The 27,214-nt window shown below is 55.6% G+C and overlaps 1 protein-coding gene across 3 annotated transcripts in view; it reads left to right on the top strand.

The window, feature by feature from the left end:
* Positions 1 to 27,214, top strand: part of GRIK5 (glutamate ionotropic receptor kainate type subunit 5) — a 51,599-nt gene that overhangs the window by 7,172 nt on the left and 17,213 nt on the right. For 2 of the 3 annotated variants that reach the window (XM_037065481.1, XM_037065480.1), the window contains exons 6-12: positions 1,798 to 1,976; positions 2,992 to 3,045; positions 3,144 to 3,305; positions 4,885 to 5,037; positions 5,417 to 5,521; positions 5,639 to 5,746; positions 13,448 to 13,651. In XM_037065481.1, coding sequence (XP_036921376.1) covers positions 1,798 to 1,976; positions 2,992 to 3,045; positions 3,144 to 3,305; positions 4,885 to 5,037; positions 5,417 to 5,521; positions 5,639 to 5,746; positions 13,448 to 13,651 — 965 coding nt within the window. The remainder of the gene's footprint in view (positions 1 to 1,797; positions 1,977 to 2,991; positions 3,046 to 3,143; positions 3,306 to 4,884; positions 5,038 to 5,416; positions 5,522 to 5,638; positions 5,747 to 13,447; positions 13,652 to 27,214) is intronic. The other variant, XM_037065482.1, reaches the window with a different exon arrangement.

The raw sequence follows: 27,214 nt of genomic DNA, 5'->3' as shown, positions 1-27,214 counted from the left end.
GTTGAGCAGCTATGACGTGGAGTGGTACGTGCTGTTAGGAGTTGACCAGGGCTATGAGAGCGCCAAGGTCTGGAAGGTTTGGAGCCCACATCCCCAAGAAAGGGACATCTCAGCTGGACCTGAAGGGTGGCGAGGAGGGTGGGAGCATGTTCTGAGCAGAGGACGTGGCAGGGCAGAGTTCCGGCCCAGGGAGTATGGCCCATTGCAGAGGCTCAGAGATGCTCCCTGCGGCAGGAGTGTGGGAGCATGAAGTGGGACACGCAAGCAGGGTGTGATCATGCAGTCTTGCGTTTGTTTTACCCTGAAGACAGTGAAGCTTCCCACCTAGGGCTGGGCGAGGGGACAGGGCCCCATGTGTACTGCAGGAAGTGGTCCTTGGCTACAGTGCAGTGAGTGGGCTGGAGAGTGACGTGAGATGTAGCGGGGAGACCAGAGAGAGGTGGGGTGGATGGGGCTGGGTAGGGCTTGGGTGGTGGCAGTGGGATGGAGGGACCACTGGATTGGAGAAGGGCCATGAGGGAGGAGAGAGAGCAGGGTCATGAATAGTGACCAGGTTCTGCCCGAGGGGGAGGGGACAGTCCGTTCACAGGTACACGTTGGGTTGGAGGTGTCTTTGAGATTCAGGTGGAGCTGTTTGAGAAGCTGGAGGGTCTGTGGGTTTGCAGCTGGAGAGAGAGAAGAGGGTGTGCTCAGTCACTTTCAGGAAGAACTCCTACTTCAAAAGGTGTTTACCCAACACCTGCCACGTGCCGGGTGTTATTCTTGGTATTAGGGATATGGCAGTGTGCAAGCCAGGCCGGAATCCCTGCCCTTGTCAGATTACACTAGAATGGGGGGCGGGGTGGGGAGCCAGGCAAGGAGGACATTCTTTAGTTAGAAGGAATAGTCCTGTGGACAAGTAGATGAGGGCAATGGGGCCTGAGCATGCTGGAATGAGGCGGGCAATCTGAAATGGAATGGTGGGTGTGGGTGTCGTGGGGGGGGGCATTGATATTTGAGCAAAGACCTGGAGGTGTTCAGGGCAGGAGCTGTGTGGTATCTGGGAGATGAGTGTTCTAGGCAGAAGGAACAGCCGCACAAAGGCCGTAGGACAGTGTGTGTATGAAATCTGTGGCTAGAAAGACTAACTGACAGAGGGAGGGGAGGTCAGGAGATAATGGGGGTTGGGGGGCAGATGAGATGGGGCCTTGTGGGCTTTGGTCTTCACTCTGAATGAATGAGAAGCTGTTAGTGAGTTTGGGGCAGAAAAGGGACACATCTGTTTTACCTGGTTCTGGCTGCCGTGTAAGGGACAGGCTCTGTGGAGGGCAGCTGTGGCTGTTGTAACAGGCAAGAGACGGTGCTGGCGTGGGCTAGGGTGGTGACGGTGGTGTGCTGCAGTTCGATGGGGTCTAATGGGTTTTGAAGGCAGAGCCCAGAGGGACTGGGGGTGGGTGTGAGAGAGAGAGGAAGCTAGGCTCCGTCTAGACCTGGGAGACCTGAGCGTTCGGGCAAGAAGAGCAGAATTTGGCTTTGCACGCGTGAAGTGTGAGATGCGTGTCACACATATTGGTGGGGGCAGAAAGGTGGCAGAAGGCAGGCATCTGGAGGTCAGGAGGAACTGTAGGTTGGGATTTTAATTTGGGAGGGCCCAGGCATCAGGTCCCTGGATCCAGTACCCCAAGCCAGACAGCTGCCCCATGTCTTGAATGCACTTTTATCCTCTCCCCGGTTGCCCCATGGTGGTGAGGAGGAGGGAGTGTATGCCCCATGTCAGGCACACGGAGGGGCTCTAATCCGGGATGACCCTACCCCTAGGCCTGTTACGATTGGAGGAGCTGGTGCGAGGTTTCCTGATCTCCAAGGAGACGCTGTCAGTGAGGATGCTGGACGACAGCCGGGACCCCACACCACTGCTCAAGGAAATCCGTGATGACAAGGTGTCCACCATTATCATCGATGCCAATGCCTCCATCTCCCACCTCATCCTCCGTAAGGTGGGTCCCCATCTCTGATTTTCTACAGGGTTCTACAGGGGCAGGAACGTAGGGAGCAGAGCACATCACCCAGTGCCCAGAGGCCTCGGCGGGCCTGGCGTGATGGTCATTTGTGGGTGAAGAAGCTGGGGTTCCCAGGGGAGAGTGAACTGGCTCAGGGCACCTGGGGCAGCCAGTGCCAGAGCCGTCCACCATGGGCCCACCACATGCCGTCCACCAGTGACCTGTGTCCACTAATTATTCATCGCTTCTCTGCTCACTAAGTTTTCTCATAATCTAACCCATAGTATTTATTTTTCTCCAGTTTTTAAAAAATTCAAACCATTTATCAGGGCTGTAGCTTATAGGAAGCAGTGTGGAGAGAATCCACAAGGCTCAAAGCAGGAAGGCTGGGAGAAAAGATATGGGAGCGGGCAGCTGGCCTGGGCTGGGGTTCTGGCTCTGTTTCCTGTGTGGGCCAAGGGGCCAGTGGTCGCTTCCCTCCCAAGCCTGTACATCCTTGTCGTGAAATGGGCTGTAACCCTCATGGTAGCAGCTCCTAACACTCGGATAGTGCAGGCTGGTGCCAGTTAATGTTCCAATGACTATTGTGGGGACAGGACTGGGCACCCCTGGCCTGGAGAGGCCTTTTAGCTCTGTCCTCAGAAAAAAAGGAGCTCAAAACATGAATCTTGAGAATCTAGAGCAATTTGCTGCAAAGTGCTTTTAAAGATTGTGGGGGCAGTGTACGTGACCTAAAGAGCAGTGCAGGCATTCAAGGGCACCATTCTTTCCTTCAAGAAAACCTGCACCACCAGTCAGCACGGTGGGACGTGAGGGATCAAGGTCTCCCTCTGCCCACACGTGTCATCTTCTCCTTGCCGCTCCCCGTCTCTGAGTGTTTCTTACTGTATTTCCCACGGGATGCCTTCTCGCCAGGCTTGTCTCTAAATATCTCTTCCTCTCTCGGCTTCTCCCCCTTTCTGCCTGTGGGTCTTCGCCTCTCTGGTCACCTCTTCCTGCTCGTGTCCTTCAGGCCTCGGAGCTGGGAATGACCTCTGCATTTTACAAATACATCCTCACCACCATGGTGCGTACCCCCAGCAGCCCCTCTGGCCCCTGTTCCCTCCCATGGTGTTCCCTCCCATGGGACCCAGCCCCAGGCCTCACTGCTCTTGTCTGCCTCAGGACTTCCCCATCCTGCACCTGGACGGGATTGTGGAGGACTCCTCCAACATCCTGGGCTTCTCCATGTTCAACACCTCACACCCCTTCTACCATGAGTTTGTGCGGAGCCTCAACATGTCCTGGAGGGAGAACTGTGAAGCCAGCACCTACCCAGGCCCTGCGGTGAGCGTGCGCCCTGGCCCCCACATGCACGCGCTCTGCACACAGGCGCTCTAGGGCCCTTCAGAGCTCTACCAATCCGTGCCCAGAACCTCTGCTGCTTCCAGTCACTCTCTGAGTACCTGCCACGCAGCCTTACTCTGAGATGAGTCAGACCCTGTCCTCCTCTCCACCTCCCACGCTGCCGCGGCCACACTGGTCTCCAGATGCCTCTGCTTCCCCAGCACAAGCACACCGCAGGGCCTTTGCACTCACTGTCTCCACTGCTTTGCACACCTGTTCCCTGGGAACTATTGACCTGCTTCCTCATCACCAAGTCATTGCTCAAAGGTGCCTTCAGTTTTAAGGCTTTCCTTGGTCCCCCTATTTAAAATATGGGAAACTCCCAACAAGAAAGCCCCTTCCTTGCTGTGTTTTCCTCCACAACACCTGTCTTCGCTTATCTAGTCATTGTGCTCTGTATTTTGCTTAGATATAGGTACAGGCACAGAGACTATGAGTTCCCAAGGGCAGGGGTTTCTCTGTTCACCATTGTATCTTCAGCACCTAACACAGCCTGGCTCAGAGTAGGTGTCCGACAATGTACGTTGAATAAATGCAAACATACAAAAGATGCATATTCCCGCATTTGTTCACAGACATCTGGTCATATACCAAGACACCGAGACATTCCTGCGTGCACAGAAACTCCCGTGGACACTGAGCCATGCAGTCGATGTGCGCAGGCAGGGGCATCACACGTATGCAGACAGGGGCACGTTCCCACACACCCCTGTGCCTGCCTGCATGGCACGGAGATTCACACCTGCACAGCTAAGGCACACTCTCACACACACAGACGCCCGGTGCCATCAGTCACAACTCAGTGGCCGGCTTGTATCTGTGCCAGGCACTGTTTTGAGTTCTTTACTTGTGTTTCCTCCCTGATCCTTACCTGAGTACTCAGAGGCGGAGATGACAATTATCCCCACTTAACAGGGAAAGAAACCGAGATTCAGAGAGGTACAGGGACCTGCTGCACTACAGGGCGTAGTAGAGCTGGGCCTCTTCCTCGGATCTGCCTGCCTCCCAGGCCTGGGCTCCAGGCTGTTTTGTGCGCCTGCCTCCTAGATGCCACGCCCCACCCTGTGCATAGACTAACAGGTGCATTGGCCCAGCCCCACCCACACCAACACCCTTAGACACACCCCGCCCGAGAGGGGCTGTGGCTGTGTCTGCCGCCTGCCTCAGACACACAGGTTCCCAAGCACTCCCTCAGGCCCACAAACATCCCAGTGTGGGGGTGACACAGCTGGCCATCCAGGCGAACCCTCTCAGATGTGCCCTTCCCCAGGGACACGAGGCCACATGCCTTCAGGGAGAGATGCCCCCACGGAGGCCTGGGCAGCACGCACACCTTTCCCTGTCACACACATTCCCTGAGAAAGACACTAGAGACTTGTCCTCGCTCCTGACCTGCGTGGTTGCACGTTGCGGAGAAAGGAGTTGTCTGAGGGCAGGGGTGGCAGGCACCATGGGACTTCAGGGCTCTCCTGGCTAAGCTGCCCCTTCCCTGCCCCACCCCACCTCTACCCCCACCCAGCTGTCAGCTGCCCTGATGTTCGATGCCGTGCACGTGGTGGTGAGCGCTGTCCGGGAGCTAAACCGCAGCCAGGAGATCGGTGTGAAGCCGCTGGCCTGTACGTCGGCCAACATTTGGCCCCACGGGACCAGCCTCATGAACTACCTGCGCATGGTGAGCCGGGAGCGGGGGGATGAAGCGTGGTCAGCCTGCCTCAGGTGGGAGACTCACTGTGTCTACCCTGCGGCCCCCCTGCCCTCTCCTCTGACCCCGCCCGCTGCCTCTTGCTTTCTCTGGGCCTCTTCCCTGCTCTTCCTTCTGTCCTGTCTCTCCTGGCTTTCCTCCGCCCACCTGTGCTGCTATTTCCCCTTGTCTTTGTTCCATTCCCCCCTCATTTTCTGGTCTGTTGTCCTGCTTGTTTAATTGTGATCCTTCCTGGCTCTTCTCCCTCTTTCTTGTCCCCTCCACCTCTGTCTCTTTCCCTCTGGACCTCCCCTGCCCATCTCTCTGGGCCCCTGCCACCCCTCCCTCTGGCCGCCTCCCACCCTGCTAGGTAGAGTATGATGGGCTGACCGGGCGGGTTGAATTCAACAGCAAAGGGCAGAGGACCAACTACACCCTACGCATCCTAGAGAAGTCGCGGCAGGGCCACCGCGAGGTGAGCGGGCCCAGCGTTTTGCCAGAGCCCTGACTGGTGGGGGTGGGTGGAGGTGGAAGCGGGGGAGGGCGGGGTGGGATGCCACCAGTCAGAGCGCCACCTCCCTCTCTTCCCCAGATCGGGGTATGGTACTCTAACCGGACCCTGGCCATGAACGCCACAACCCTGGACATCAACCTGTCACAGACACTGGCCAACAAGACGCTGGTGGTCACAACCATTTTGGTGAGTGGCCCCTGTGGGGAGGCAGTGGGTAAAGCGGCCTTTCCTGAGCAGTACCCAGCTTGGTCCTAGTCAGGAGCGCGGATGCGCACAGACCACTGGGGACATGACTCATGTGCCCAGCAACCCCTGACTGGGACCAAGGTGCTACTGTCCCGAGCAGGGAGCACAGACTCTGCCGTCCAGCCTGGCTCTGCCAGCCCGCTGTTGCACAGTGGAGCTGGGAACGCCTGCCCCGAGGGACGGCTCCATGAGCATTCCACAAGCCTGCACCTGTCTGGCCCCTGGAAGGTCCTGCCAATCGCTGTCGCTAGAGTGGTCATTTTGTCACACCTGCCTACCAAGTGTGTGGACACATGTCAGCTTATTTAATATCCATCTTGAAGATGTGGAAACCAAGGCTCAGAGAGGTGAAGCGACTTGCCCAGGGTCACACAGCAAGTCAATGGTGTGGTCAGGACAGAAGCCAGCCTCTGAGGCCCCATAGCCTACGCTCTGAATCTCCAGTCCTCTCATCCCCTCATTGCTGTGCAGCTCCGGGTGCTGCTCCTGCGTCTTATCAGACCACGGTCAGGCCCTTGTGGATGTTTATGGAGCCGTGTTCTGCACGGGCACTGAGCTGGGCCCTCTCCAGACGTTACTCAGTAAACCTCCCAGCTACTCCAGGAAGTCTGTCTGATTTTCCCTCTCTTGAAGGTAAGGTCATGCAGTGAGCCTCTGCTGGAGCTGAGTGTCTGTCTTCGAGGCCACGTCCTCTCCCTTCCGCCCCTGCTGCCTCCCGCCAGGCACAGTGGCCTCTAGGAGGTCAGGGAGGGGTGACGCACCAGACCTGATGAGGGGGAGGCTGTCTGGGCAGCTAGGGGAGGAGGCTGGGCGTGGCAGGCAGCCATGCTCTCTGTGGCAGCCAAGTCCCTAGCCCGCTGGCATCTGCTGCCTGCAGGGGCCCCTCAGTACCTCTGAGCTGGGTGGGTGAATGCCGTGGACAGGGGGGTTGAAAGGGTTACCACAGGCTCCGCAGGATGTCGGAGGTCCCCTAAGGCAGCCTGTCTCGGGGACATTCCCTCAGTCCTTAGGGAAGTCCTGATCTAAAAGTGGACTTCAAAGCCCTCTGGAGAAGGGCCAGTGAGCCCGCTGGGGAGGGACAGATGGCCTGCAGACAGGAAACCAGACACTTCCTAACAGCCTCACTGAGGGGCCTTGAGGGCCAGGCTGGGCTGGCTGGCAGAAGTCAGGCCTCTGTGTGTTGGGGGTTGGGGGGGTATTGTCAGGCCCAGGGCCTTCCTGAGGTGTGATGACACAGGGTCCTTGGTCAGGGGCAGGCACAGAGGTCAGGCAGAGCATGCCAGAGAGCAGAGCCAGGATCCCAGGGTCTTCCAGTTCCTTCCCACACTCACCTCTCCTTCCCGAGGCCCAGAGCCAGCCTTGTTCTCTTCCTGACCTTCATTCTTTTCTTGATGGACTCACCCATTCATTCCACAAATATTTTCTGAAGCTGTTGTGTGCCAGGCTTTGGGCAAGTTCTGGAGGTACAGGAATGAGCCACGCATGGGGAGGGGTCCCAGTTCGATGGAGATGACAGACATGGACAGTCATTCCCACACTGAACAGAGGCATGAGTCGGCTTCGGAGGGCCTGAGGGAGGTTTCGCAGAGGAGGCGGCATTAGTCCGGGCTTTAGAAGCTGTGCAGGAGTTGGCTGCACAGAGAAGGCAGGGGCGGGAGTCCTGGGCAGCAGGAGCCGCAGGAGCAGGGGCCTCAGGAAGTGCTTGTCAGGTTGGACGTGGAGCCAGCGGGCTCAGTGTGCACAGCCGGATGTGCCTGTTGACTCGCCAACATTGTGTTTCTGGACAAGGCCTGTGTCAGACACTTGGGGATTCAGACCTGAGTCCAGGCGGGTGCCTGGGGCAACACACGGTCTTACTCCCTGCTCTGTCCCCAGGGCCTAGAATAGTGCCACCTAGCACCTAGCCAGCACGAAGGGGTGGTGAGTGCTGTGACAGAGGTGGGGGAGGAGGGTCTCTGAGGGACTCAGTCCTGCCTATCCCGTACCTTAGAGGTGCTGAATGGGAAGGGGCGGGGGCGGGGGCAGGGCAGGGTGTAGACTAGCTCCTGGGCCCAGGAGGGAAGCTTTGGAAGAGGGAGGTGCTCCCAGGTGGGGTGCACGAGGCCTGGGGTGAAGGGGACTGTGGCCTGTCGGCAGGGAGGGGGGTCTGACGTGGGATGTTTGGAAGCAGCCAAGATAGGGCTGGGCTGAGCAGGAGAAGGTCCTGGATGGGTGGAGGCTATGTGTGTCTCTGGGGGGGGGGGGCTCGCAGGCCTGGAGCTGAGAGAGGGCTGGCTGGTACCTAGTCCGAGAGGCCCCACAGGGCAGGTGAGGGTGTAAGAGAAGGCCCGAGGAGATGGGGCTAGGTGGGGGGGGCCTTTCCTCAGGCCCCGTTTCTCCCGGAGAGTTCCCTGGGCACTCAGTGAGGCCCCACGATTCCCTTCATCAGGCTGTGATGCCTCATCCTGCTCTTCAGTGACTCGGGTCAGACAGACCTCACTCTCTGTCCTAGCTTTGCTCCCTCCCACTCAGGTTGTCCATACTTTCATCTGTAAAATGGGTCTAGTGCTGCCACTTCGAAGGGCTGTGGAGGGATGGCACGAGATCAGAAAGCATCCCTGGTGGTGCCCAGTGATGTGCTAGGCACAGAGTCCCTTCCCTTTCTCTCCCCTGATCTGGTACCCTGGTTAAAAATGGCGATGCTCGTGGCCAGTCTCTGATCAGTGCTTTACTCGGTCTTCATGGCAGCCTTGAGGTGAGCACCCGTGTGCCTCGGGTTTTCAGGTGAGGGTTCAGTGACTACCCCAGTTACCCAGCTGGAAGGTGGCAGAGCCCACATGCTTGTCTTTTGCACTACACCGCCTTGATTTGCCTCAATTTCTGCTTTTTTCTGAGTCCTGAGGACTGTGTTCTGGGCCTGGCTCTGCTGTCCATGTGCTTTGGACTGGGCCGGTCTCCTCTCTCCGTCCTCAGTTGCCTCCATTGAAGTGGGGGAGTTAAAATATTCATAATGGAGTGAAGGGGTTGGATTAGATCAGGGTCATTTAAATGGCACCCGAGGACGTCCTAGACATGGATTTGGGTCCTGGGTTCACAGAAGGGTCCAGCCAAGAAGCTTGTGAGGAATGTTTTAGAACCCGCCCGACTTTAATTTTTTTGTTTTTAGTTTCAAGAGATCTTTATGGAAGTGTTACATGCATACAGAACCTTACACAAATCCTAAGTCCACTGCTCGCTGAATTTTCAAAAACCGAACACAGCTGTGTGACCAGCCTTCCCACCCGAGCCCTCCCTGCGCCCCTTCCAAAGTAACTACCGTCTCAACTTCTAGCACCACAGATTAGCTTTCCCCGCCTTTGAACTTCATGTAAAAAGCGCCGTACTCTGTGTTCTCTCTTTGGTCTGGCTTCTTCTACTCAGGTGTTTGTGAGGTTCATCCCTATTGTGACTAGTTCAGTTTCATCGTTGTATGTTCTGTTAGGTGAATGGAGCACAGTTTATTTCACCACCAAATGTAGATGCTCTTTTGAGTTGTTTCCTGTGTTTTATGAAGAGTCCTGCTCTGAACACTCTACTACGTGCCTTCTAGTGAACACATACAGCATTTCTGTCGAGTATATTTCAGCAGTAGAATTGCAGGGTCTTTTCCGCTTTTTAAAAAATCCTCACCCAACGGTATGGTTACTGATTTTAGAGAGAGAAACATGGATCAGTTGCCTCCTGTACACACCCTGACTAGGGATTGAACCTGCAACCTTTTGGCAACGGGACAACGCTCCAAGCAACGAAACTACCTAGCCAGGGCTTTGCATAGATACTGCTAAAGTGTTGTCCACAGTGGCACTACCGTTGTTCACTCCCACCAGCAGTATGGGAATGAGAATTTCAGTAGCTCCTCCTTTCTCCCAGCGGTGAGTACGCACATACAGGACCCAGTCACACTGTGGCTTTCACCCACGTTTCCCTCGTGATCAGGGAAGCCGGCCACCTTCTCGTGGTTATTGGTTATTGCAAATCTTCTCTTGGGAAGTCTCTGCTCTAGTCTTTATTTTTTTTTTAATTGTGAGTTATTTATACATGCTGGACACAGTCCTTTGTCTGTAATAAAATATGTATTGTAGACGTCTTCCCTCACTTGGTGGCTGGCCTTTCCACTCACTGGTGTGTTTTTTCTCTCCCAATGGTATTGTTTGATGAAAAGATTTTTAATTTTACTGCAGTTCGCTTTATCTTTCTTTTTCTTTATGGTTAATTCCTTTAGAATTTAATCATTCTCTGGGCCAAGGTCATGAAGATAGCCTGTTTATTTCCTAAAATTAATACATTTTCCTATTATATTTAGATCTACAATCACGTGGGATTTTTATGTATCACGTGAGGAAGGAGATCAGGATACATTTTTTCCATAGGGATGTTCAGTTGAGCAGCACCGTCTATTAAAATCATCATTCTTGACACCTTCACCAGAGCCTGACCTTCGTCATAAAAGAGTATCCACTTAGGTGTGGGTTTCCGACCCTCCGCCCTATTGTCCGTTTGTCCGTCTTGGCTTGCATACCACATTGTGAAGTGTTGATATCTGGTAGGGTGACTGTTTCCGTCTTCACATTCTTTGAGATTGCTTTGGTTCCTCTTGACCCTTTGCATGTCCATCTGCCTTTGGATATTATACTTCAAATGTTTTAAACATTTTACTATTTAATATTCAAACTTTTAAATTAGGTAGGGACAGGCTTTAATATGACCCTAAGTGAAGTGGAAGTCAAAGGGGGGGTGGGTGGAGTGAAAAATCAGTCTCCTTTTCTCTCCAGTTCCCCATCCCCCCACCCAGAAGCCACATCCTTCCAGAAGTGTCTATGCGGATACAAGCATGTCCCCACTCTTTCTGTTACACAGAGTAGCATATCGTGCACATTTTGTAGCTTGTTTTTCCCTCTTACTACATCTGAGAGGACTGGTTGTTTTAGCAGTTGCCTGGGATACTTTGATGATGTCAGTGATCTTTTTAACCTGTCCCAAATTAGGCTGCTCCAGCCTTGGCTGCTGCTGCAAGTGTGCCTCCAGGACCGGCTGGGCCCCACCTTTTGGGTGCAGGTGTGCAGACATTTGTAGGATGAATTCTCAGCTCAGACGTAGCCCCAGCCCACTGTCTTTGTGTGCCAGGCTTCTGCAGAAGATTCTCTTTGAAGAAGCCTGAAAACCCTGGATTAGAGGCTCCTGTAAGACCCTCAATTCTGATGGCCTGGGGTTCTAGATTGAACCCTAGATCCCTATTTTCTTATCTTGAGTTCTGTTCACAGGCCCAATCCCGGTTTCTGGCTCTGTAAGCTCAGACCCTGGTCCTGAGGCCTTGACCCCAAATCCACAACCCAAGTCCTTCAGTCTGGAATTTGGATATCAGCTTGGACTGCTGGAAGGAGCAAGGGCTTTGGACCTCACAGCCACAGGGCTCTGAATCCCAGCTCTTCTTGGTCTCCTCTTCCCATTGGCCTGCTTCAGCTGTGTGGCCTTGGGCAAGACACATGACCTCTCTGAGCTCCAGTTTCCTCCTTTGCATGTCCAGAGGGCTGTACTAACGCCTTCCGGCTCTAACACTGGGTGCTTATCTAGATCATTCTTGATTTCTGATTCTCCAGCTTTGATATCCAACCTGGGTCCCTGTCTCTGTGTCTGGCTTCTCCCGCCTTGCTCTCAGATTCTGTCCACTTGTGTTCGGTCTGGCACAGGGCTTCGGAGCAGAGTCCTGGAGTCACACTGACTTGTCCATCTCAGCCACTTGCCACTTCACTTCTCAGGCCCTGTGTCCTCATCGCTAAAGCAGCGGTAATAATACCGACCTCCTACGCTGACAGAATAGCTGTCACACAGCAAAGCCCACAAGAAACGCTCGTTGATGCTGCTATTATTAGTACTATCTCACATTCCTACCCCCAGTTCTACAATTTTGGATTTGAAAAGGCAGCTCGGGAGAGAGAGAGAGGGGGGAGAAAAGGCACCGACTTCCCTCCGTTTCATCGCCCCTCAGCGGTGGGGCTTTGTGGGGTCCTAGAATCCAAAGTTTATAATAGGACCTGGCCTCCTAGTACCTGTCACTGGGTAACCACCTCAAAACCTGGAGGCTCAAAACAATCGTGAGTGTTATTTCTCACAATTCTGTGGGTTGACCGAGCAGTTCTGCCGGTCTCACTCTGGCGGCTGTTGTCTTTGGCAGCCAGGCTGGGCTGGGAGGTCCGGAATGGCTGTGGGTACTGGCTGCTGGCCAGCACACCTCAGTTCACTCCTCCGAAAGCAGGCTGGCCTGGCTTCCTTACCGGGTGGTCCCAAAATGCTATTCCGAAGACCCAGGCTCTGGAATTCACACAGTATCACTTGCACTGCCTTCTGTTGGGCAAAGCAAGTCTCGAGGCCAGCTCAGAGCCAAGGGGCAAGGAAATCAGCTCTACTCCTTGACGGGAAGAGCTGCAAAATATTGCGGCCACCTCTGCCTTAGAGCTTAGTAATGATGTGTTGAATGATTGAGAGGTGACAGGTCACTTGACCTCTGTGACCCTCAGTTTCCCCGTGTGGAAAATGAGTGTAACAACACCTCCCGTGTAAGGTCATTGCACGGCATCAAGGTGATAGACTCCAGCAGACACATGCAGCCCAGGCGCTATGCTCAGCAGGCACTCAGGATGCGGCCAGTGTCGTGGCTGTTACTGCAGAGTTCTCCCGACTTCCCTAAGTCCTACTTCTTTTCATTCCTAAGTCCAAAGTGACGCTGCACAAACAACCACTTAGACAGCACGCATGGCAAGGTGGATTTCCCTTCTGTTCCAGGCATCCTCGTGGGCCCCGTCTTACGAGCACTGGGAGCATTCTCTCAGCTTGCACACTTACTCGGCACCACAGGGGTCCGTAGACTTGGCTCCAGCCCCTCAGGGATAAGCATCGTCATAACAAACCAGCACTAGGCCAGAGTTTGCGAGCCGGCAGGTGTTAGTTTAGCCTGCACAGCGTTTTTAAAAGTGGTATTAGGATTTGAACCGTGGCTAACCTTTATAATTAGGAGATTTTATAAAACCACCTGGGTTTCCGGGTCCTCTCGGTGTGGGCCATCTGGCATCTCGTGTTGGCATTGGGCTGCAGCCGAATCCCGGTGGGGCAGACCCTCTTTGAAGTCAGGGCTCACTACTGGGTGTGTAAAAATGTGTAGAACAGAACACAAAATATCAGGGTATATTGCCACAGGCATAAATATGAGGGCTGTTTAGTGGAACTAGGTCCCTCCTGTTATGGCGTGTGAGTCTCTATGCATGTACATGTTTGTGTGTGATGTGGGTCACAAGGTAAAATGAATCTCTTACTGTAGGTTGTAGCTAAAACTCTAGAAGACCCTGTGCCAGCCTGGCTTGACCTCCATCCAGTGGTACATTCCTAGGTCACCTGCCTCCCTCATGGGCGTGTGAGGTGGAGACGGACGAATGTCGGTTTGGCCCATGGAGACAACGGCACCCTGTCATCTGCTAGGGGCTGGCAGAGCCCATGCGGTTTTGCCGTGGCTCCCAGGCCTATTTCCCACTCTGAGCGGATTCTGGATGTAGCTGCCCAGCCTGGGCCCTAGGATCCTGACCCAGCCCCGAGATGCCCGGGCTCTGACCCCACTTCTCCCTGCCTCTCCAGGAAAACCCATACGTCATGCGCCGGCCCAACTTCCAGGCCCTGTCGGGAAATGAGCGCTTTGAGGGCTTCTGCGTGGACATGCTGCGGGAGCTGGCTGAGCTGCTGCGCTTCCGCTACCGCCTGCGGCTGGTGGAGGACGGGCTGTATGGGGCACCCGAGCCCAATGGCTCCTGGACCGGCATGGTTGGCGAGCTCATCAACCGGGTACGGCTGCACCGGGCCAGGGCGGGGAAGGGGTCACAGCCCGTGCGTGGGCGGAGGGAGGATGGGCAGGGGCAGCTCGGGGAGCCTCAGAAGCCACCTGGCACATAACAGAAGAGGAGTGAGTCACTGAGGGCTCCCCATGCCAATGATGTTCTGTGTACCTGAGTCTGGCAAGCGCCATGGGGTGGACACGTGGGGAAGAGTGGTCGTGTGTCACCTCCGGTGTCCCAGATGTTTGCCAGATGCTCCCTACGCCGCCATGGCTTATGGTGCTCAGAGATTCGAGTGAATGAAAGAGATGTGGAGCGGGAGGCAGGTGGAGGACAAGGAGATCAAGAGAGGCTTCCTGCGGAAGTCGGGGACCAGGCTGAATTTGTGCACCGTGCCCAGCACCCACCAGGAGGGCCTGGCACATTGCAGGCACATTGCAGGCCTTGCAGGCCTTGCAGGCCTTCAACCTGCTGAACTCATGAGTCTGCTCATCAGTATTTGTTGAGCTCCTACTCTGTCTTTGCACCATGCCGCAACACAGGGTATAGTGGTGAGCACAGGGGACCTGGACCCAGCCCACAAGAATTTAGTGTCTCCTTAGGATGCAGAAAAGCAAATGACCACGAGACAGAGCCACTGCAGCTATGACAGGGGAAATGCAGTCCTAGAGGCTTCTTACTTAGCCAGGCGTCCAGGGAGGGCTTCCCAGAAGAGGTGACACTCAAGCAGGATATGATACTCTCACAGGATGTGGAGTCAGAAAGATGCAGGAGGCATGGGAGGACAGTGTTTTCCAAGCTGAGGAGTGGCATTTACAAAGGTCGGGGGACAAGAGAGAGTGGGTCACACTAGAAGTGCCAGCGAGCCCCGTGTGTGGGCAGTGTCTGGATGAAGATGAGGGGGGAGAGTCGGGGGCCCAGGAAGGGGGGGTGTGTGCATCAGAAAGAGTATCTGGGAGTCTGACCAACCTGGGTATGAGTGTTCTGGTCGGTCCTTCCTCTTCCCTGGAGCTCAACTCCCCCTCCCCCCGTGGGATGGGGACAGTGAAACCTGACAGGTTTGTAGTGAGCACTGCAGCACCGCCAGTGTTACGGGTCAGGGCGGGCCCACACGTCATTCCTCTTTGTAATCCAGGCACCAGAACCCCGCTGGGCTCCCAGGCATAGAGGTGGGACTGAGCCATGGGAGACAAATAAGTGCCTGTTTAGGGAACACCCAGGCAGGTGTGCAGGGCAAGGACCTGTGGCCATGAATGTTAGGGCAGCCTTGACATTGGAACTTGGTGAAGGGGACTGGAGATTCTCACCCTCCTTCCTCTTCCATCCCAGAATTCAGTGCATCCAAGCCCCTGAACGTCACCAGGGTAGACTTTAAAAGGCCACCTTACTTGACAAGGACGTTTATCCCATAGGGCACAGATTTTCAAAAGCTGTTTTGACTGCAAAACCTTTTTTCCAAATGAAAGTGCCCTCAGAATCTTGGACAAAGCAGATCTTCTGTGATAGAGGCAGAGGTGGGGGTATCTCCTGGGTCCTGGCGGCTGGGTCCCCCCACCCTACCCCACAGGCAGGCCCGAGGCATTGTTCTGCAGGCTGCCAGTGTTTGGAAGCTTCCACCCCAGGTGAGTTTAAAGGGCTTGAAGCTGGAACCTGAGGAGACAGGAGGTGAGGAGTGTGAGAGGTGGCACGTAGCACCCACCTGACGGGCCGGTTTCCACCTGACCTCCATTTCCACAGCAGGGTCATCAGGGTCTCCCGAAATAAGTAAACTCCAGGGGAGTAGAACCCCCTCCCCCCATAACTGAGATCACTAAAACAGACACCAGTTCATTTATCAGCAAGGAAGTAGTGAAATAGCCCTGTTTACAGCTGCGTGACCTTGGGTAAGAGTCTCACCACCCTGTACCTCGGGCCTGCACCGTAGGATTGTGGGAGAGTTTGGTGTGATGGTGCCTGGGAGAGAGCACAGTGCAGTGGCCAGGAGCTTTTCTGGTCAGTTGCTGCGGTCATTGTCTGAGTCCTGTTTGAATTTTGGCTTTGCTACGCACTAGCTCTGTGACCTTGGGCAAGTTACTTAAACTCCCTATAACATCATTTCTTCAAGTGTAAAATTGGGGAAACAGCAGCTGTTCGCAGCCAGGGCTGTCGTGGGCATGAAATGAGCTAATCCGTGTAGGGCCTGAGAACGGGGCTGGCAGGCGGTGGGTGCGGTGTGCAGGTGCCCGCTCACATTACTGTTAATGTTATTTCTATTGACACAGCCAGAATATATGTGTGTGTATATTCATACGTTTGTCCATTCCGCAGCCAGTGAGCATTTACTGAGTGCCTGCCGTGTACCAGGCCCTGTGCTACACCCTAGGGATATAGTGCCAGGCTTGGCCTNAAACAGCAGCTGTTCGCAGCCAGGGCTGTCGTGGGCATGAAATGAGCTAATCCGTGTAGGGCCTGAGAACGGGGCTGGCAGGCGGTGGGTGCGGTGTGCAGGTGCCCGCTCACATTACTGTTAATGTTATTTCTATTGACACAGCCAGAATATATGTGTGTGTATATTCATACGTTTGTCCATTCCGCAGCCAATGAGCATTTACTGAGTGCCTGCTGTGTACCAGGCCCTGTGCTACACCCTAGGGATATAGTGCCAGGCTTGGCCTTGCTCTTACTGAGCTGGCTAAAGAGTTGGGCTCTCAGGAGGAGGTCTGTGGAGCGTGTCCCCCAGGGTTTGAGCTGGCTTAAGTGAAGAAACAGAATCGGCGGGGTGGGGGGCAGCAGGGCGGGTGGGATGACAGGCAGGGAGGTAAGAGGACGGCAGAGATGGAGATTGGGGAGGCTGGAACGTGCCAGGGCTCGGTGGCTGACTGCCTGGGGTGGGGGACATGGAAGAGAAGACGTGGGCGTTCTTCTCATTCCTGGCTCGGGCAGCTGGGCGATGGCGGTGACATTTAGGGAGAGAACACTGGAGGAGGAGCAGGCTGACAGCGCAAAGGACAGGCGGGGTCTGGCCTCGCCGAGGCTCAGCTGCCTGCTGTGGGATGGCCGGGTGTGCTGAGCTTTGCGCAGACACTCCCAGCCAGCCTCACAGCAGCAGCAGCTGCGTTTGACGTCACCCCACGTGCCAGGAGCTCTTCAAGGGCTGCTTCATTCTCCTAGCAATCGCTCGTGGCCTGGAGGATCACTTCCCTCCTACCGCTGTGCGATCTGGGGCTCAGCAGTGAAGGGACTTGCCCCCCCCCAACACACACACACACACACACACACACACGGCCTCCAGGTACGTCTGACCCAAGGTCTATGCCCTTTCCAGATGCCCAGCAGGTACTTGGGAAGCCACGGGGAGCAAGGTAGTGCTCACTAACACCATGCCAGGTCCTTGTCTGGGCTTTCTGAACTTGTGTTAACTCCTTACCTGTCCATGGCCACCTCACGAGGAGGGCCTGGTATTAGCCCAGTTTTCTCTAATGGACAGATTGAGTCACCAAGGCTCCATGTCCAGGCCATGCCTCTAGTGACAGGCAGAGCCAAGTCTGGCATTGCAACAGGCTGGCCCAGAGCTGATGAGTAACTTCCAGATGGAAGACAGCCCGAGGCACGGCATCCGGAGTCACCCTGGGCCAGGGCAGGGCTCACCAGCAAGTCTAGAAATATGGGCCATTTATTCCACCCAGTGGCCATTGCTGGGATTGGCCTCCCTGCCTTCACTGCCATGGTGTGAATTCGGGGCCCAGCCCCTCTTACCACCCTGCTTGCTGGCCCACTGGCCTCCCGTTTCTCTGTACTCGGGTTTGTCCCCCAGTCGAGTCTTCTACGATGCAAATCTGATCTGTCACTCGAATGCTTTATCTATAGCCTTCCCGGGTCTTCAGGATAGAGTCTGTGCCCTCCAGCCCGGCCCTCAGGAGATGTCTTAGGCTGGGTCCCCAGGACGTGGACTTTGAGATGGAGGTTGGTGGGTAGGAGGTTTGTTGGGGTGCCCTTGGAAGCCAGCCCTGTGAGGGAGTGAAGGAGCAGGCTTGGGCAGAGGGGAGAACGGAGCTGCAGTGCAGCTGTGCCGGGGCCTCAGCTGTCCTGCGGGCAGCTCTGGAGCTGGCAAGGGGCCGGCCTTCACAGCCCTCACCTATACGTCATGGCACAGCGCTGTCCTCAGGGGGGCCGGGACCTTGGGTGAGGGGCTTCTTTCACCTGCAGAGTTGGGAGCGATGCACCCGGCACTCTGCCGCTGGGGCAGTGAGTGCTCTGTCCGGAAGGAGGGCCGGCGGCCACCAAGGCACTACAGCTGCGAGCTGGTTAGAAGCCAGGCAGAGCCCACCTCGGGCTGCCTGAGTTCCCGTGTGATCCCTGGCAAACCACTTCATCTCTCTGGACTCAATCTGCCCTCTAAAATGGGGGGTGATATTCCCTCCATCCGAGTTTTGTGGGCAGTGGGTGAGGGAGAGGGCAAGGTCCCAGAGCAGAGCCTCCTCTGATCGTGAAGACCCGTGGGTCAGGAGTTTGGGTGTTACTTGTATTGTGTTGGGAAGCCATTAGAAGGTTTTAAGCAGAGAATGTGCTGAGATCTAATTTGTTTTTTCCTTTATTTTTTATTGAGGTGGAATTCATATAACAAAGTTAACCATCTTAAAGTATACAATTCAGTGGCATTTAAAGTATTCACAATGTTGCACAGCCATCACCTCTGTCTAGTTCCAAAATGTTTTCATAACCCCCAAACAAAACCCCATACCCCTTAAACAGGTCCCATTCTCTCTCTCTTAAGCCCCTGACATCCACCAATCTGTTGTCTCCATGGATTTATCTATTAACAATATTCCACATAAATGGAATCATCCAATCCATGACCTTTTGCATGTGGCTCTCACTCAACATGATGGGATTGAGGTTCACTCACATCATAGCTTCTGTCAGCACGTCATCCCTTTTCAGGGCTGAATAATCTTCCATTGTGTGGATGTGCAACCATACACATTCATACAATGTGTATGATTTAGTTTTTTAATGATTTAAAAATTATTACTCTCACCCTGGCCAGGTTGGCTCCAACCAGGTTGGTTGGAGCGCCGTCGTGGAACCAAAAAGTTGCAGGTTTGATTCCCAGTTGGGGCGGATACCTAAGTAGAGGGTTTGATCCCCAGCCCAGGTGCATACAGTGGGCAACTGATTGATCTTTCTCTCCCCTCCTTTCTCAAAGTAATGAAAAAATGTCCTTAAGGGAGGGTTAAATAAGTAAAATAAAAATTACTACTCTCACCACTCTCTTGAGAAATAAGTGTAATGACACCAGAGTAAAAACAGGCAGGTCCATTTAGAAAGTCACAGGAGGGTTTGGAGGAGAGAAGGTGCTGGTTTGTGCTCCAGTGGTCTCTCTGTTGGCTGTGCCACTGGGTCGGGTGTGTGCGGGGGAGAGAGAGGAATCCAGGGCGTCTGCAGGGTTTGGCTGAAGCAGCTGGGTGATTGGTGAGGCCGGTTTCCCCTGAGGGGGGCTGTGAGAGGAGCAGTTTGCGGGGGCAGGGAAGTACCTCGTCTCTGGCCGTGGATCCTTCGAGATGCCTGTTGGGAATTCGAGTGGAGAAATACGGATTTCGTTGTGCGGCCGAGCGTGCATCATTTAACTCACCCGCTCTTGATGGGTATTTGGGTGATTTCCAGTTTCCGCTAGCACAGACAGTTCCGCCATCAGCCGGGCCTGGGGATTTGTGGACCTGCCCCCGGGGGGTGGCTTCCAGGCAGTGGGAGCACTGGGTCAGAGGGTGAATGGTTCCGTTTTGTTTTTTTTTAGTTTATGCTGCCAAGTGGCTGTTCAAAAAGCTTCCATCAGTTTACATCTCCACCAGAAGTACGCAAGGATGTCAAACTTCACGTACTCCTGCCAGCCATGAGTATTATCAATCTTTTAAAAAAGTCTTTACCACCCTGAAAGGCTAAAAGCGATACTGTTTTCACCCAAACTGGATGTTAATGGCTGTATATTAATCCCTGCGTGGGTGTACTGTCATTAGTGAAGCGTTTTTTATATTGAGTTGTTCCCTGGTATTGTTTTGTTTGTGCTGTTATGAACAACTGTAAACAAACATCTCTGGGCCCAACAGCCCCGCCTGTGTTGCAGGTGATCGACTGGCTGTCCGACTGGAGTGACTGTGGAAGAGGAAGACCCTTTGCGCGGCTTTGGTTGTGGATTGTTGAACTGTTTCCTAGAAAGACTGCACCTGTTTCTAGACAGGCTCTTTCTCAGCACTGAGGGTGCTGGCTGGCTTTTAGATATTTAGACAGCCCCCTGTCATTTTTATAGATGGCAAACATTCTGTGTTTTCCTGCTTTGACTGGTGAACCACCAGTCAAAAGTGGTAGGTGGGGGCTTAAGTGGTGGGGTGATAGATGGAGGGGGAGCCCCAGTTCAACTCAGAACAGGCCCACCAGGCCCGTGGGCCCACCCTGTGCTTTCCCCAGTCCTGGCTGTGTACTTGGAACAGACACATGTGGCAGCTGTCTGAGCCGACCCTTGGAGTCAGGGCCGCTGTGGTGGCAGAAGCCAAGCGGAAGCCCCTAGAACGCCCCGTCTTTCCCAGCACAGCAATCCTGAAGCAATTCTCCATCCTTCGGGGGAAGTACAGTGATCCGTGCCACCATGAATGGCTTGCAAGAAGCAGGGGTAGTGATCTCATCTCCGTTCAGTGGGTCCATTTGGTCTGGGCAGGAGGTGTGGCGGGTCTTGGAGAATGACCGAGGATTATTATGAACTTAGTCAGGTGGGGACTCCCATTGCATTTGTTGGCCCAAATGCAGTGTCTCTACTAGAGCAGGTCAACACAGCCCTTGGCAGCTGTTGCGAGCTACTGAGTTGCCGGATGCTTTTTGCTCGGTGCCGTTCACCCAGGACCACCGGACACGGGAGCAGCTTCAACTCTCTCACTCCCTGTCATGGTGCAGGACCCAGAGAACTAGGTTTCCATGGTCCTCACAGCACAGCGTCAGCTGGCCCACACAGTGAGCAGGAAGTCACATTTAGGAAGGGGTGGCAGCAACCCAAACCCACTGCTGGCATCTGTCGGTCAGGCTCCGTCTGGGGACCAAAAGCACCAGCTACTTGAACAGAGAGAATTAGATACAAGGATTGTTTACTGGGTAGAAAGTGGCGAGCCAGCTGACTGAAGAGTAAACAAAAGGAAAGAGGTATGGAGGTTTGGTCTGTAGGAAGGCTGAGGGGACAGGGGAAGAAGTTGGAAAGGTTAAAACTTAGAAAGTCAGACGAGAGTCCCGACCGAGCCAAACTGGAGAGCGCGGAGGTGGGGGTGCTGCTTGGCGGGCGGGCACTGTTCGGTGTGTTTTGGGATTTGGGTAATAACTTCTGCCTGAGTGTGGGTGTTCAGAGTGTGCTACTTCAGCCCATTTACCAAACAACCCATTTGGCTTCTCATTCGGAGGGAGGCCCAGGGCCGGCCATGGGCAAGCCGATCTGCCACCTGGGCTGCTGACGCAGCAGGTGCAGGGATGTGAGGAGAGCCGGTGGCTGGTAGTGATGCAGTCACCCAGAGGTGACTCACGGCGTAGGCCTCTGGGGTTTGGAGCAAACCCTGCTTGCTTCTGCAGATTCTCCCTTTGAGAAACTGCTCACTACTGGGCCTCCTGGAGACGGAGCGGCCTGAGCATTCATGCTACCTGGGTGTTGTCATTTTTGCGTCAGTCAGGACTCGGCCAGGAGACATGCCAGATACTTGAATGAAGAGAATTATTTTCTAGGAATAAAGTCATCTCTAAGTAGCTGGGAGGGTAAAATTGAACTCCGAAGCAGAGATCAGCAAACTTTTTCTGTAAAGGTCCAGATAGTAACTATTTTTGGCTTTTGGGCCATATTGTCACAACTGCTCAACCATTTTGTTGTAGGGACACGGTCATGGGCAATGTGTAAACAGATGGGCACGGCTGTATTCTAATGAAACTTTATTTACATAATGAGGCAGGGGGGGGGGGCTGGACTTGGCCTCACCTTTCCTCCTGAAAGGCAGACAGTGACTACATTGATAGTTCTGAAGGAACAAAGAAACCACTGGAAACAGAGGGAGGGAGGGAGGGAGGGAGGGAGGTCAGGCCCGTGCTGCAGGTGTGAGGAAGCTGCAGACGGGATTCCTCTGCTGACCCAGGGAAGAACCGCTGCTGCGGGGGCAGAAGGGCGGCTGGGGGCCTGAGAGTAGCCTGGAAGGGGCAGATCTCTCCTCCCTCCCCAGCCTCCCTCGAGTGTCCCCTCTTGGCAGAGGCCGGCACAAAGCCTGTGGCAGAGCAGAAACGTGGCCGCCCAGAGCCGCCCAGAGCTTGACCTGAGCTGGCGGAGGGGGCAGGTTTAGGCAGGGGGGGGGGACGGGGGACAGTCACAGTGGTTTGGCTGGCTTTTAGGCAGTCAGACAGCCACCTGTCATCACTTCCCAGCCTTTTGGCTGAGATCAAGGGTAGACAGCAGCCCTGTCATTCTGCAGGTGGCTCATCATCTGAATTCTTTCTGATTTCATCCTAGGGATTAGACTACTGTCGGGCTCTCCCTGGGGAGGGTGGTCTCCTCTAAGAAACAAGTGTCCGCCGGGCAGTGAAGGGGGAAGAGGAGGAGGTGGGAAGGGGGTTCTGAAGGTGCAAGGAGCCTGGAAGGAACTGGAAGCATTTGAGAATCTGTCTGTCCCCACTGCGGGATGAAACCCATATCAATGTGACCACCTCTCTCGCACCACTCAGTCCCACCCCAGCATCTTCGTGGCTGTCATAATTCACCCCCGAGCCCCCCACTTCCATCGTTGCTTCTGTGGTCTATTCTCACAGCGGCCAGATCGAGTCACCCTGCCACCGCCCCCTCCCCCACTCTCAGGTGGGAGTAGAATCACCCTGGGAGTAGAATCCAGTGCCCTCGCCATGGCCTGCAAGACCCTGCCTGGCTCTGACCTTGTTCTGCTGCATTTTTCGTGCCTCCCATTCTGCCCCAGCCACCCAGGACATACAGTCACTTCCCACCTCAGGGACCGTACCCACTGCCCTGCAGCCTGGAACTTTCTCCCAGGTCTTCTCCTGCCTGTCTCCCACCCTTCCTTCCCGTCTGTGCTGAGACCTGCCTGCCGGGGCGGGGGGGGGGGGGCGGCCAGCCTGGGCCGGGCTGCCCCGCTTTATTTCTCTTCAGAGTGCCTGTCTCTGGCCAACGTGTCTGTATTCACTGCTGTTCTCCCAAAGCTAGAGCTGTGCGTGGCCAGTGGTGGGTGTTCCGCCAATATTTGTCGAGCGGGTAAGCGAATGAAGGAACAGGTGCAAAGGGCAGAGTGGCTGCCGCAGAGGGAGCCGGGATAGAACACCATGGACTTGGTGGTTTATAAACGAGATTTATTTGTCTCAGTTCTAGAGACTGGGAAGCCCGAGATCAAGGTGCTGGCTGATTCGGTGTCTGGCGAGGGCCCGGAGACAGCTGTCCCCTCCCTGTGTCCTCTCATACAGCCCGAGGAGCCTTCCTCGGAAGGACACTAATCCCATTCTCAAGGGCTCCACCCTCATGACCTAATTGCCTCCCAAGGGCCCTCATCCAAATGCCTTTTCACAGAGGGTGAAGATTTCAACATGAATTAGAGGGACACACGGTGTTTTGTCTCTACGGCACTGGGGGACAAGCCTGGCGAGAGGAGGGCACAGGGCCTCAGCGGGGCTGGCTGAGAGGGTCAGCCGGGGCTGGTGTGCCTGGTGGTTGTTTCCTGGCTTCCTCAGGCTGCCTGCTGGGTGGCCCGGTCGCAAAGACAGGCTTTCCAGTCCTGCAGGACGTGACCTGGGCAGGGTCTGTGGAGGCTGAGGGAAGCAGCTGGATTCCAGAAGTGTTTGGGGCTGTGGAGTCATGAGGGCTTGAGAACAGGTGCTGTGAGGAGCGAGGAGGGTGTCGGGTGCTCCCAGCCTCTGCCTGGGGCATCGTTAGGGAGAGGGTGGAAGCCGCTGAGTCTGCTGCATGTTCACAGGAGGTTCAAGGATTCGCTCCCTCCTCTGGCCACTCAGCATTCATGGGCCCTGGCCTCAGATGCCCTGGGCATGGAAGGAGGGGTGGGAGCAGCAGACAGGTGAAGTCCCCTCGGGGGGTGCATGGCTCTGTGTCCAGGAATCAACTAGAGTGAAGTCTTCATCCTCACTGCGCCTCGGTTTCTTCATGGGTAAAGTGGTTGCTCTGGGAACTACAGGAGACGCTCTAGGTGGGGCAGCCCCGGAGCTCTGGCCCCCGGGGTGAACACTGTGTGGGTGTGAGCGTTGGACCTGTAGGAGGCTCCATGGTGCAGGGAAGGAGAGGTCTCTGTCCAGGAGCCCCTGCGAGGCCCCCAGAGGAAATGTGACATTCCTGGGCTTCCAGCAGGGGAGACACAGGACAGTCCAGCTGGCCCTGCCTTTGAATGTTTAGTAGCGGAGGTGGAGGCAGAGGCGCTAACAGATATTTTCCAAACTGAGCCAAGTGCTGGAATCAGGGGGTATTGGGCATATGTGTGGGGGGAGGCATGGAAGGCACTGCAGAGAAGGAAGGCTTGAGGGGGCCCTGGAGGGGTGGGTGGGGCCCAGTTCTTCAGAGCACAGTGGGGTGTCTCAGGCAAAGGGAGTGGTGTGCTCCCCAGTGCAGGGGCCAGAAAGTAGTGGGCACCAGAGGGGCAGCCAGAGGCCCAGGGATTCACCGGGGGGCCAGAGCAGCTTTGGGCTTGTTCAGAGAGGCCAGACTGGGTCAAAACCAAGCAGTATCTATTGGGAACCTACCCTGTGTAGGCTCTGAGGTACACCTCTAACCAGCTGGACAAGGACTTTGTGTAATTTAGTAGCAAAAATAGTCCATTAATAAGCAAACGGTCATCTCCAGTAGTGCTAAACAGGATGTACGACAAGGTAATGGGCAATGAGAGAGGTCTGGAGGCTGCCGTGGGAGGGCCCAGGCGGTGAGGTAGGAGCTAAACCTTGGATGGTGAGGAAGAGCTGGGGAAGAGCACGTGCCAAGGCCCTGAGCCTGCTCTGCTGCAGAGCGAACAGCGGGCACCATGGGCTGGAGCCGAGTGGGTGAGGTGAAGGGCTATGAAGTGAGGCCAGTGGGCAGGTGGGTCTCAGATCACATATAGCTTCTGGGCCATGAAAGGGTCTGGTCCTAGGTGCAGTGGCAAACCACTGGTGGGTTTTAAACAGAGGCCTCTCTCTTTGGATTGGGGGTTGTGCGTGGTGACAGGGAGGCCAGAGAGGCTGGTGCCATTGTCAGAAAGATTCCGGTGGTCTGGGTCAGGCGGGGAGGTGGAGCAAAATGGACAGATCAAGGAAGCAGAGCTGCTGTCCTCACCACTGGAGGAAACGTGGAGAATGTGGGAAAAAGAAGCGAGCTGGCTGGGCGTTTGGCCTGAGACCAGGTCTCAGGCGTGGGTGAGGAAGCTGGTGAGTGGGTCAGGGACGGAACGGAAAGGGGCCAGGAGCCGGGCAGGCCTTAGGGAGAAGTGGGCTCCGGAGTGCCCGGCCTGGGGACCACCGCATCCTCTCGGCCCCTTCTCTGAGAGGCCACTGCCTCCTGCTTTCTGCAATGGGTACTTGGGCCCCCGAGGAGGGCCTTGCCAGGGCACAGCTCCTATGCCTGCGTGAGAATAACTGGATTCCTGAACAGTCCCCGNGTGGCAAACCACTGGTGGGTTTTAAACAGAGGCCTCTCTCTTTGGATTGGGGGTTGTGCGTGGTGACAGGGAGGCCAGAGAGGCTGGTGCCATTGTCAGAAAGATTCCGGTGGTCTGGGTCAGGCGGGGAGGTGGAGCAAAATGGACAGATCAAGGAAGCAGAGCTGCTGTCCTCACCACTGGAGGAAACGTGGAGAATGTGGGAAAAAGAAGCGAGCTGGCTGGGCGTTTGGCCTGAGACCAGGTCTTAGGCGTGGGTGAGGAAGCTGGTGAGTGGGTCAGGGACGGAACGGAAAGGGGCCAGGAGCTGGGCAGGCCTTAGGGAGAAGTGGGCTCCTGAGTGCCCGGCCTGGGGACCACCACATCCTCTCGGCCCCGTCTCTGAGAGGCCACTGCCTCCTGCTTTCTGCAATGGGTACTTGGGCCCCCGAGGAGGGCCTTGCCAGGGCACAGCTCCTGTGCCTGCGTGAGAATAACTGGATCCCTGAACAGTCCCCGTACTAGTCATACAAGCACCAGTGCACAGGAGGGGAAAACGCTCCTCACTCCCAGCAACCAGGTGTCCCCGAGAGCGTTCTCTGAGCCCAGCCTCCAGCCGTGCTCTGGGCCCCTGCCACACCTCACCACTCTGGGTCCTGCTCTGGGGCTCTGCCACTGCTCCCACGTCACACAGAGGCCGCTGCCACCTCTCCCTCTCCCAGAGTCAGTAGTGGTTTGACCGGTGCCACCCCTCACTCCTGGTTTATCTTTGGGGTCTGTCCTCTTTCCCTACCATCGCATTGTGTTTGAGGCCTGTCTCACCTCTGGTTGGATTTCATCCTGGGCCCACGAGCGCTCTCCTTGACCTTGGTTTTGTTCTCAGCCTGTGCCTCTACCCGCGCCTGGGCCTGTGTTGCCTCATGTGCTCTCAGCCTCAGCCCCTGGGGTGAGGACTTGTCTCCCCCTGGGCCAGGGCCAGGGCCAGGACCCTGACTCTTATTTCAGCCCCAGGGGGAGGTCTCTGCTTGAATTTGGAGTCAGTGCCAGGGCCTGGTTGAGGTCTGGTGGGTGGAGTCATTATGCCTGAAAGGGACATCTTGGGAGCCAGGTCCCGACCCTCACCCCCATTTTACATGTGAGCAAACTGAGACTCATAGATGTGGAAGCCGCTGTCCGAGGTCACCCAGCAAGCTCAGGGCCAAGCTGGGGCTCCCCACTCCCGCGCCCAGCCCTTCCCAGCACTTGGCTCTGCCCTGATGTGGCCGTCATGCATGCATGTGTGTGAGGGCCGTGTGTGCACACGTGGGCCTTGTGCTTCTAGGGAATACCCACTCCCATGTGTCTCCGCTCCTCCCTACACTCACGTGTGGGACATGCATCTGCCTGTGTTTTCGTGGGCAGTGCATCACTGGTAGCCTGGGTCTGGGCACACACGTGTGGGTATGGCATGGCAAGCTCATGGTGGTGGTGGTGTAGACGTGACTGTGCACTGTGCTCACATGTGCAGTGTGTATGTTTGTCTCTGGGGGGTACCGAGGGTGTGAGCAGTGCTGGGCTTTTTCCCAGCCTGTGTCCTGCCCACAGCCAGAGGCCAGCAATGTCCCCTGGACTGGAGCGAGATGGCCCTTCTGAATCAGGGATTCCAGGTGTGCCGGCCAGTGCCCAGCCCCAACCCTCTCTCTGTCTCACCTGCCCCCCACACTCCCACTCTTCCCCGCGCCAGACCTGAACCCCAGGCACCCCTGCCTCTCTCAAGGCCACGTGCACCTTCCCCAGCATCATGGTCTCAGGGGGGCTGGGCACGGGCTGGCTGCGAGTGCCTGCCAGGCAGGAGGGTAGAGGTCATAGCTCCTGCCTTTGCTTGTGAGCGCCTGTGCCCTCTGAGACTCAGTTTCCCGTCCATAAAGTGGGGCCCCCAGGGAGCTGTTAGGAGACGTGCACAGGTGATCTCTATACATGCTCTCCAGCAT

This window comes from Sturnira hondurensis, unplaced genomic scaffold, assembly GCF_014824575.4.
Source record: "Sturnira hondurensis isolate 20B ecotype Veracruz unplaced genomic scaffold, ASM1482457v3 Scaffold0015767, whole genome shotgun sequence".
Lineage (NCBI taxonomy): Eukaryota > Metazoa > Chordata > Mammalia > Chiroptera > Phyllostomidae > Sturnira > Sturnira hondurensis.
Note: the sequence above shows the minus strand (reverse complement) of the source record. Positions and strands in the feature narration are given on the sequence as shown.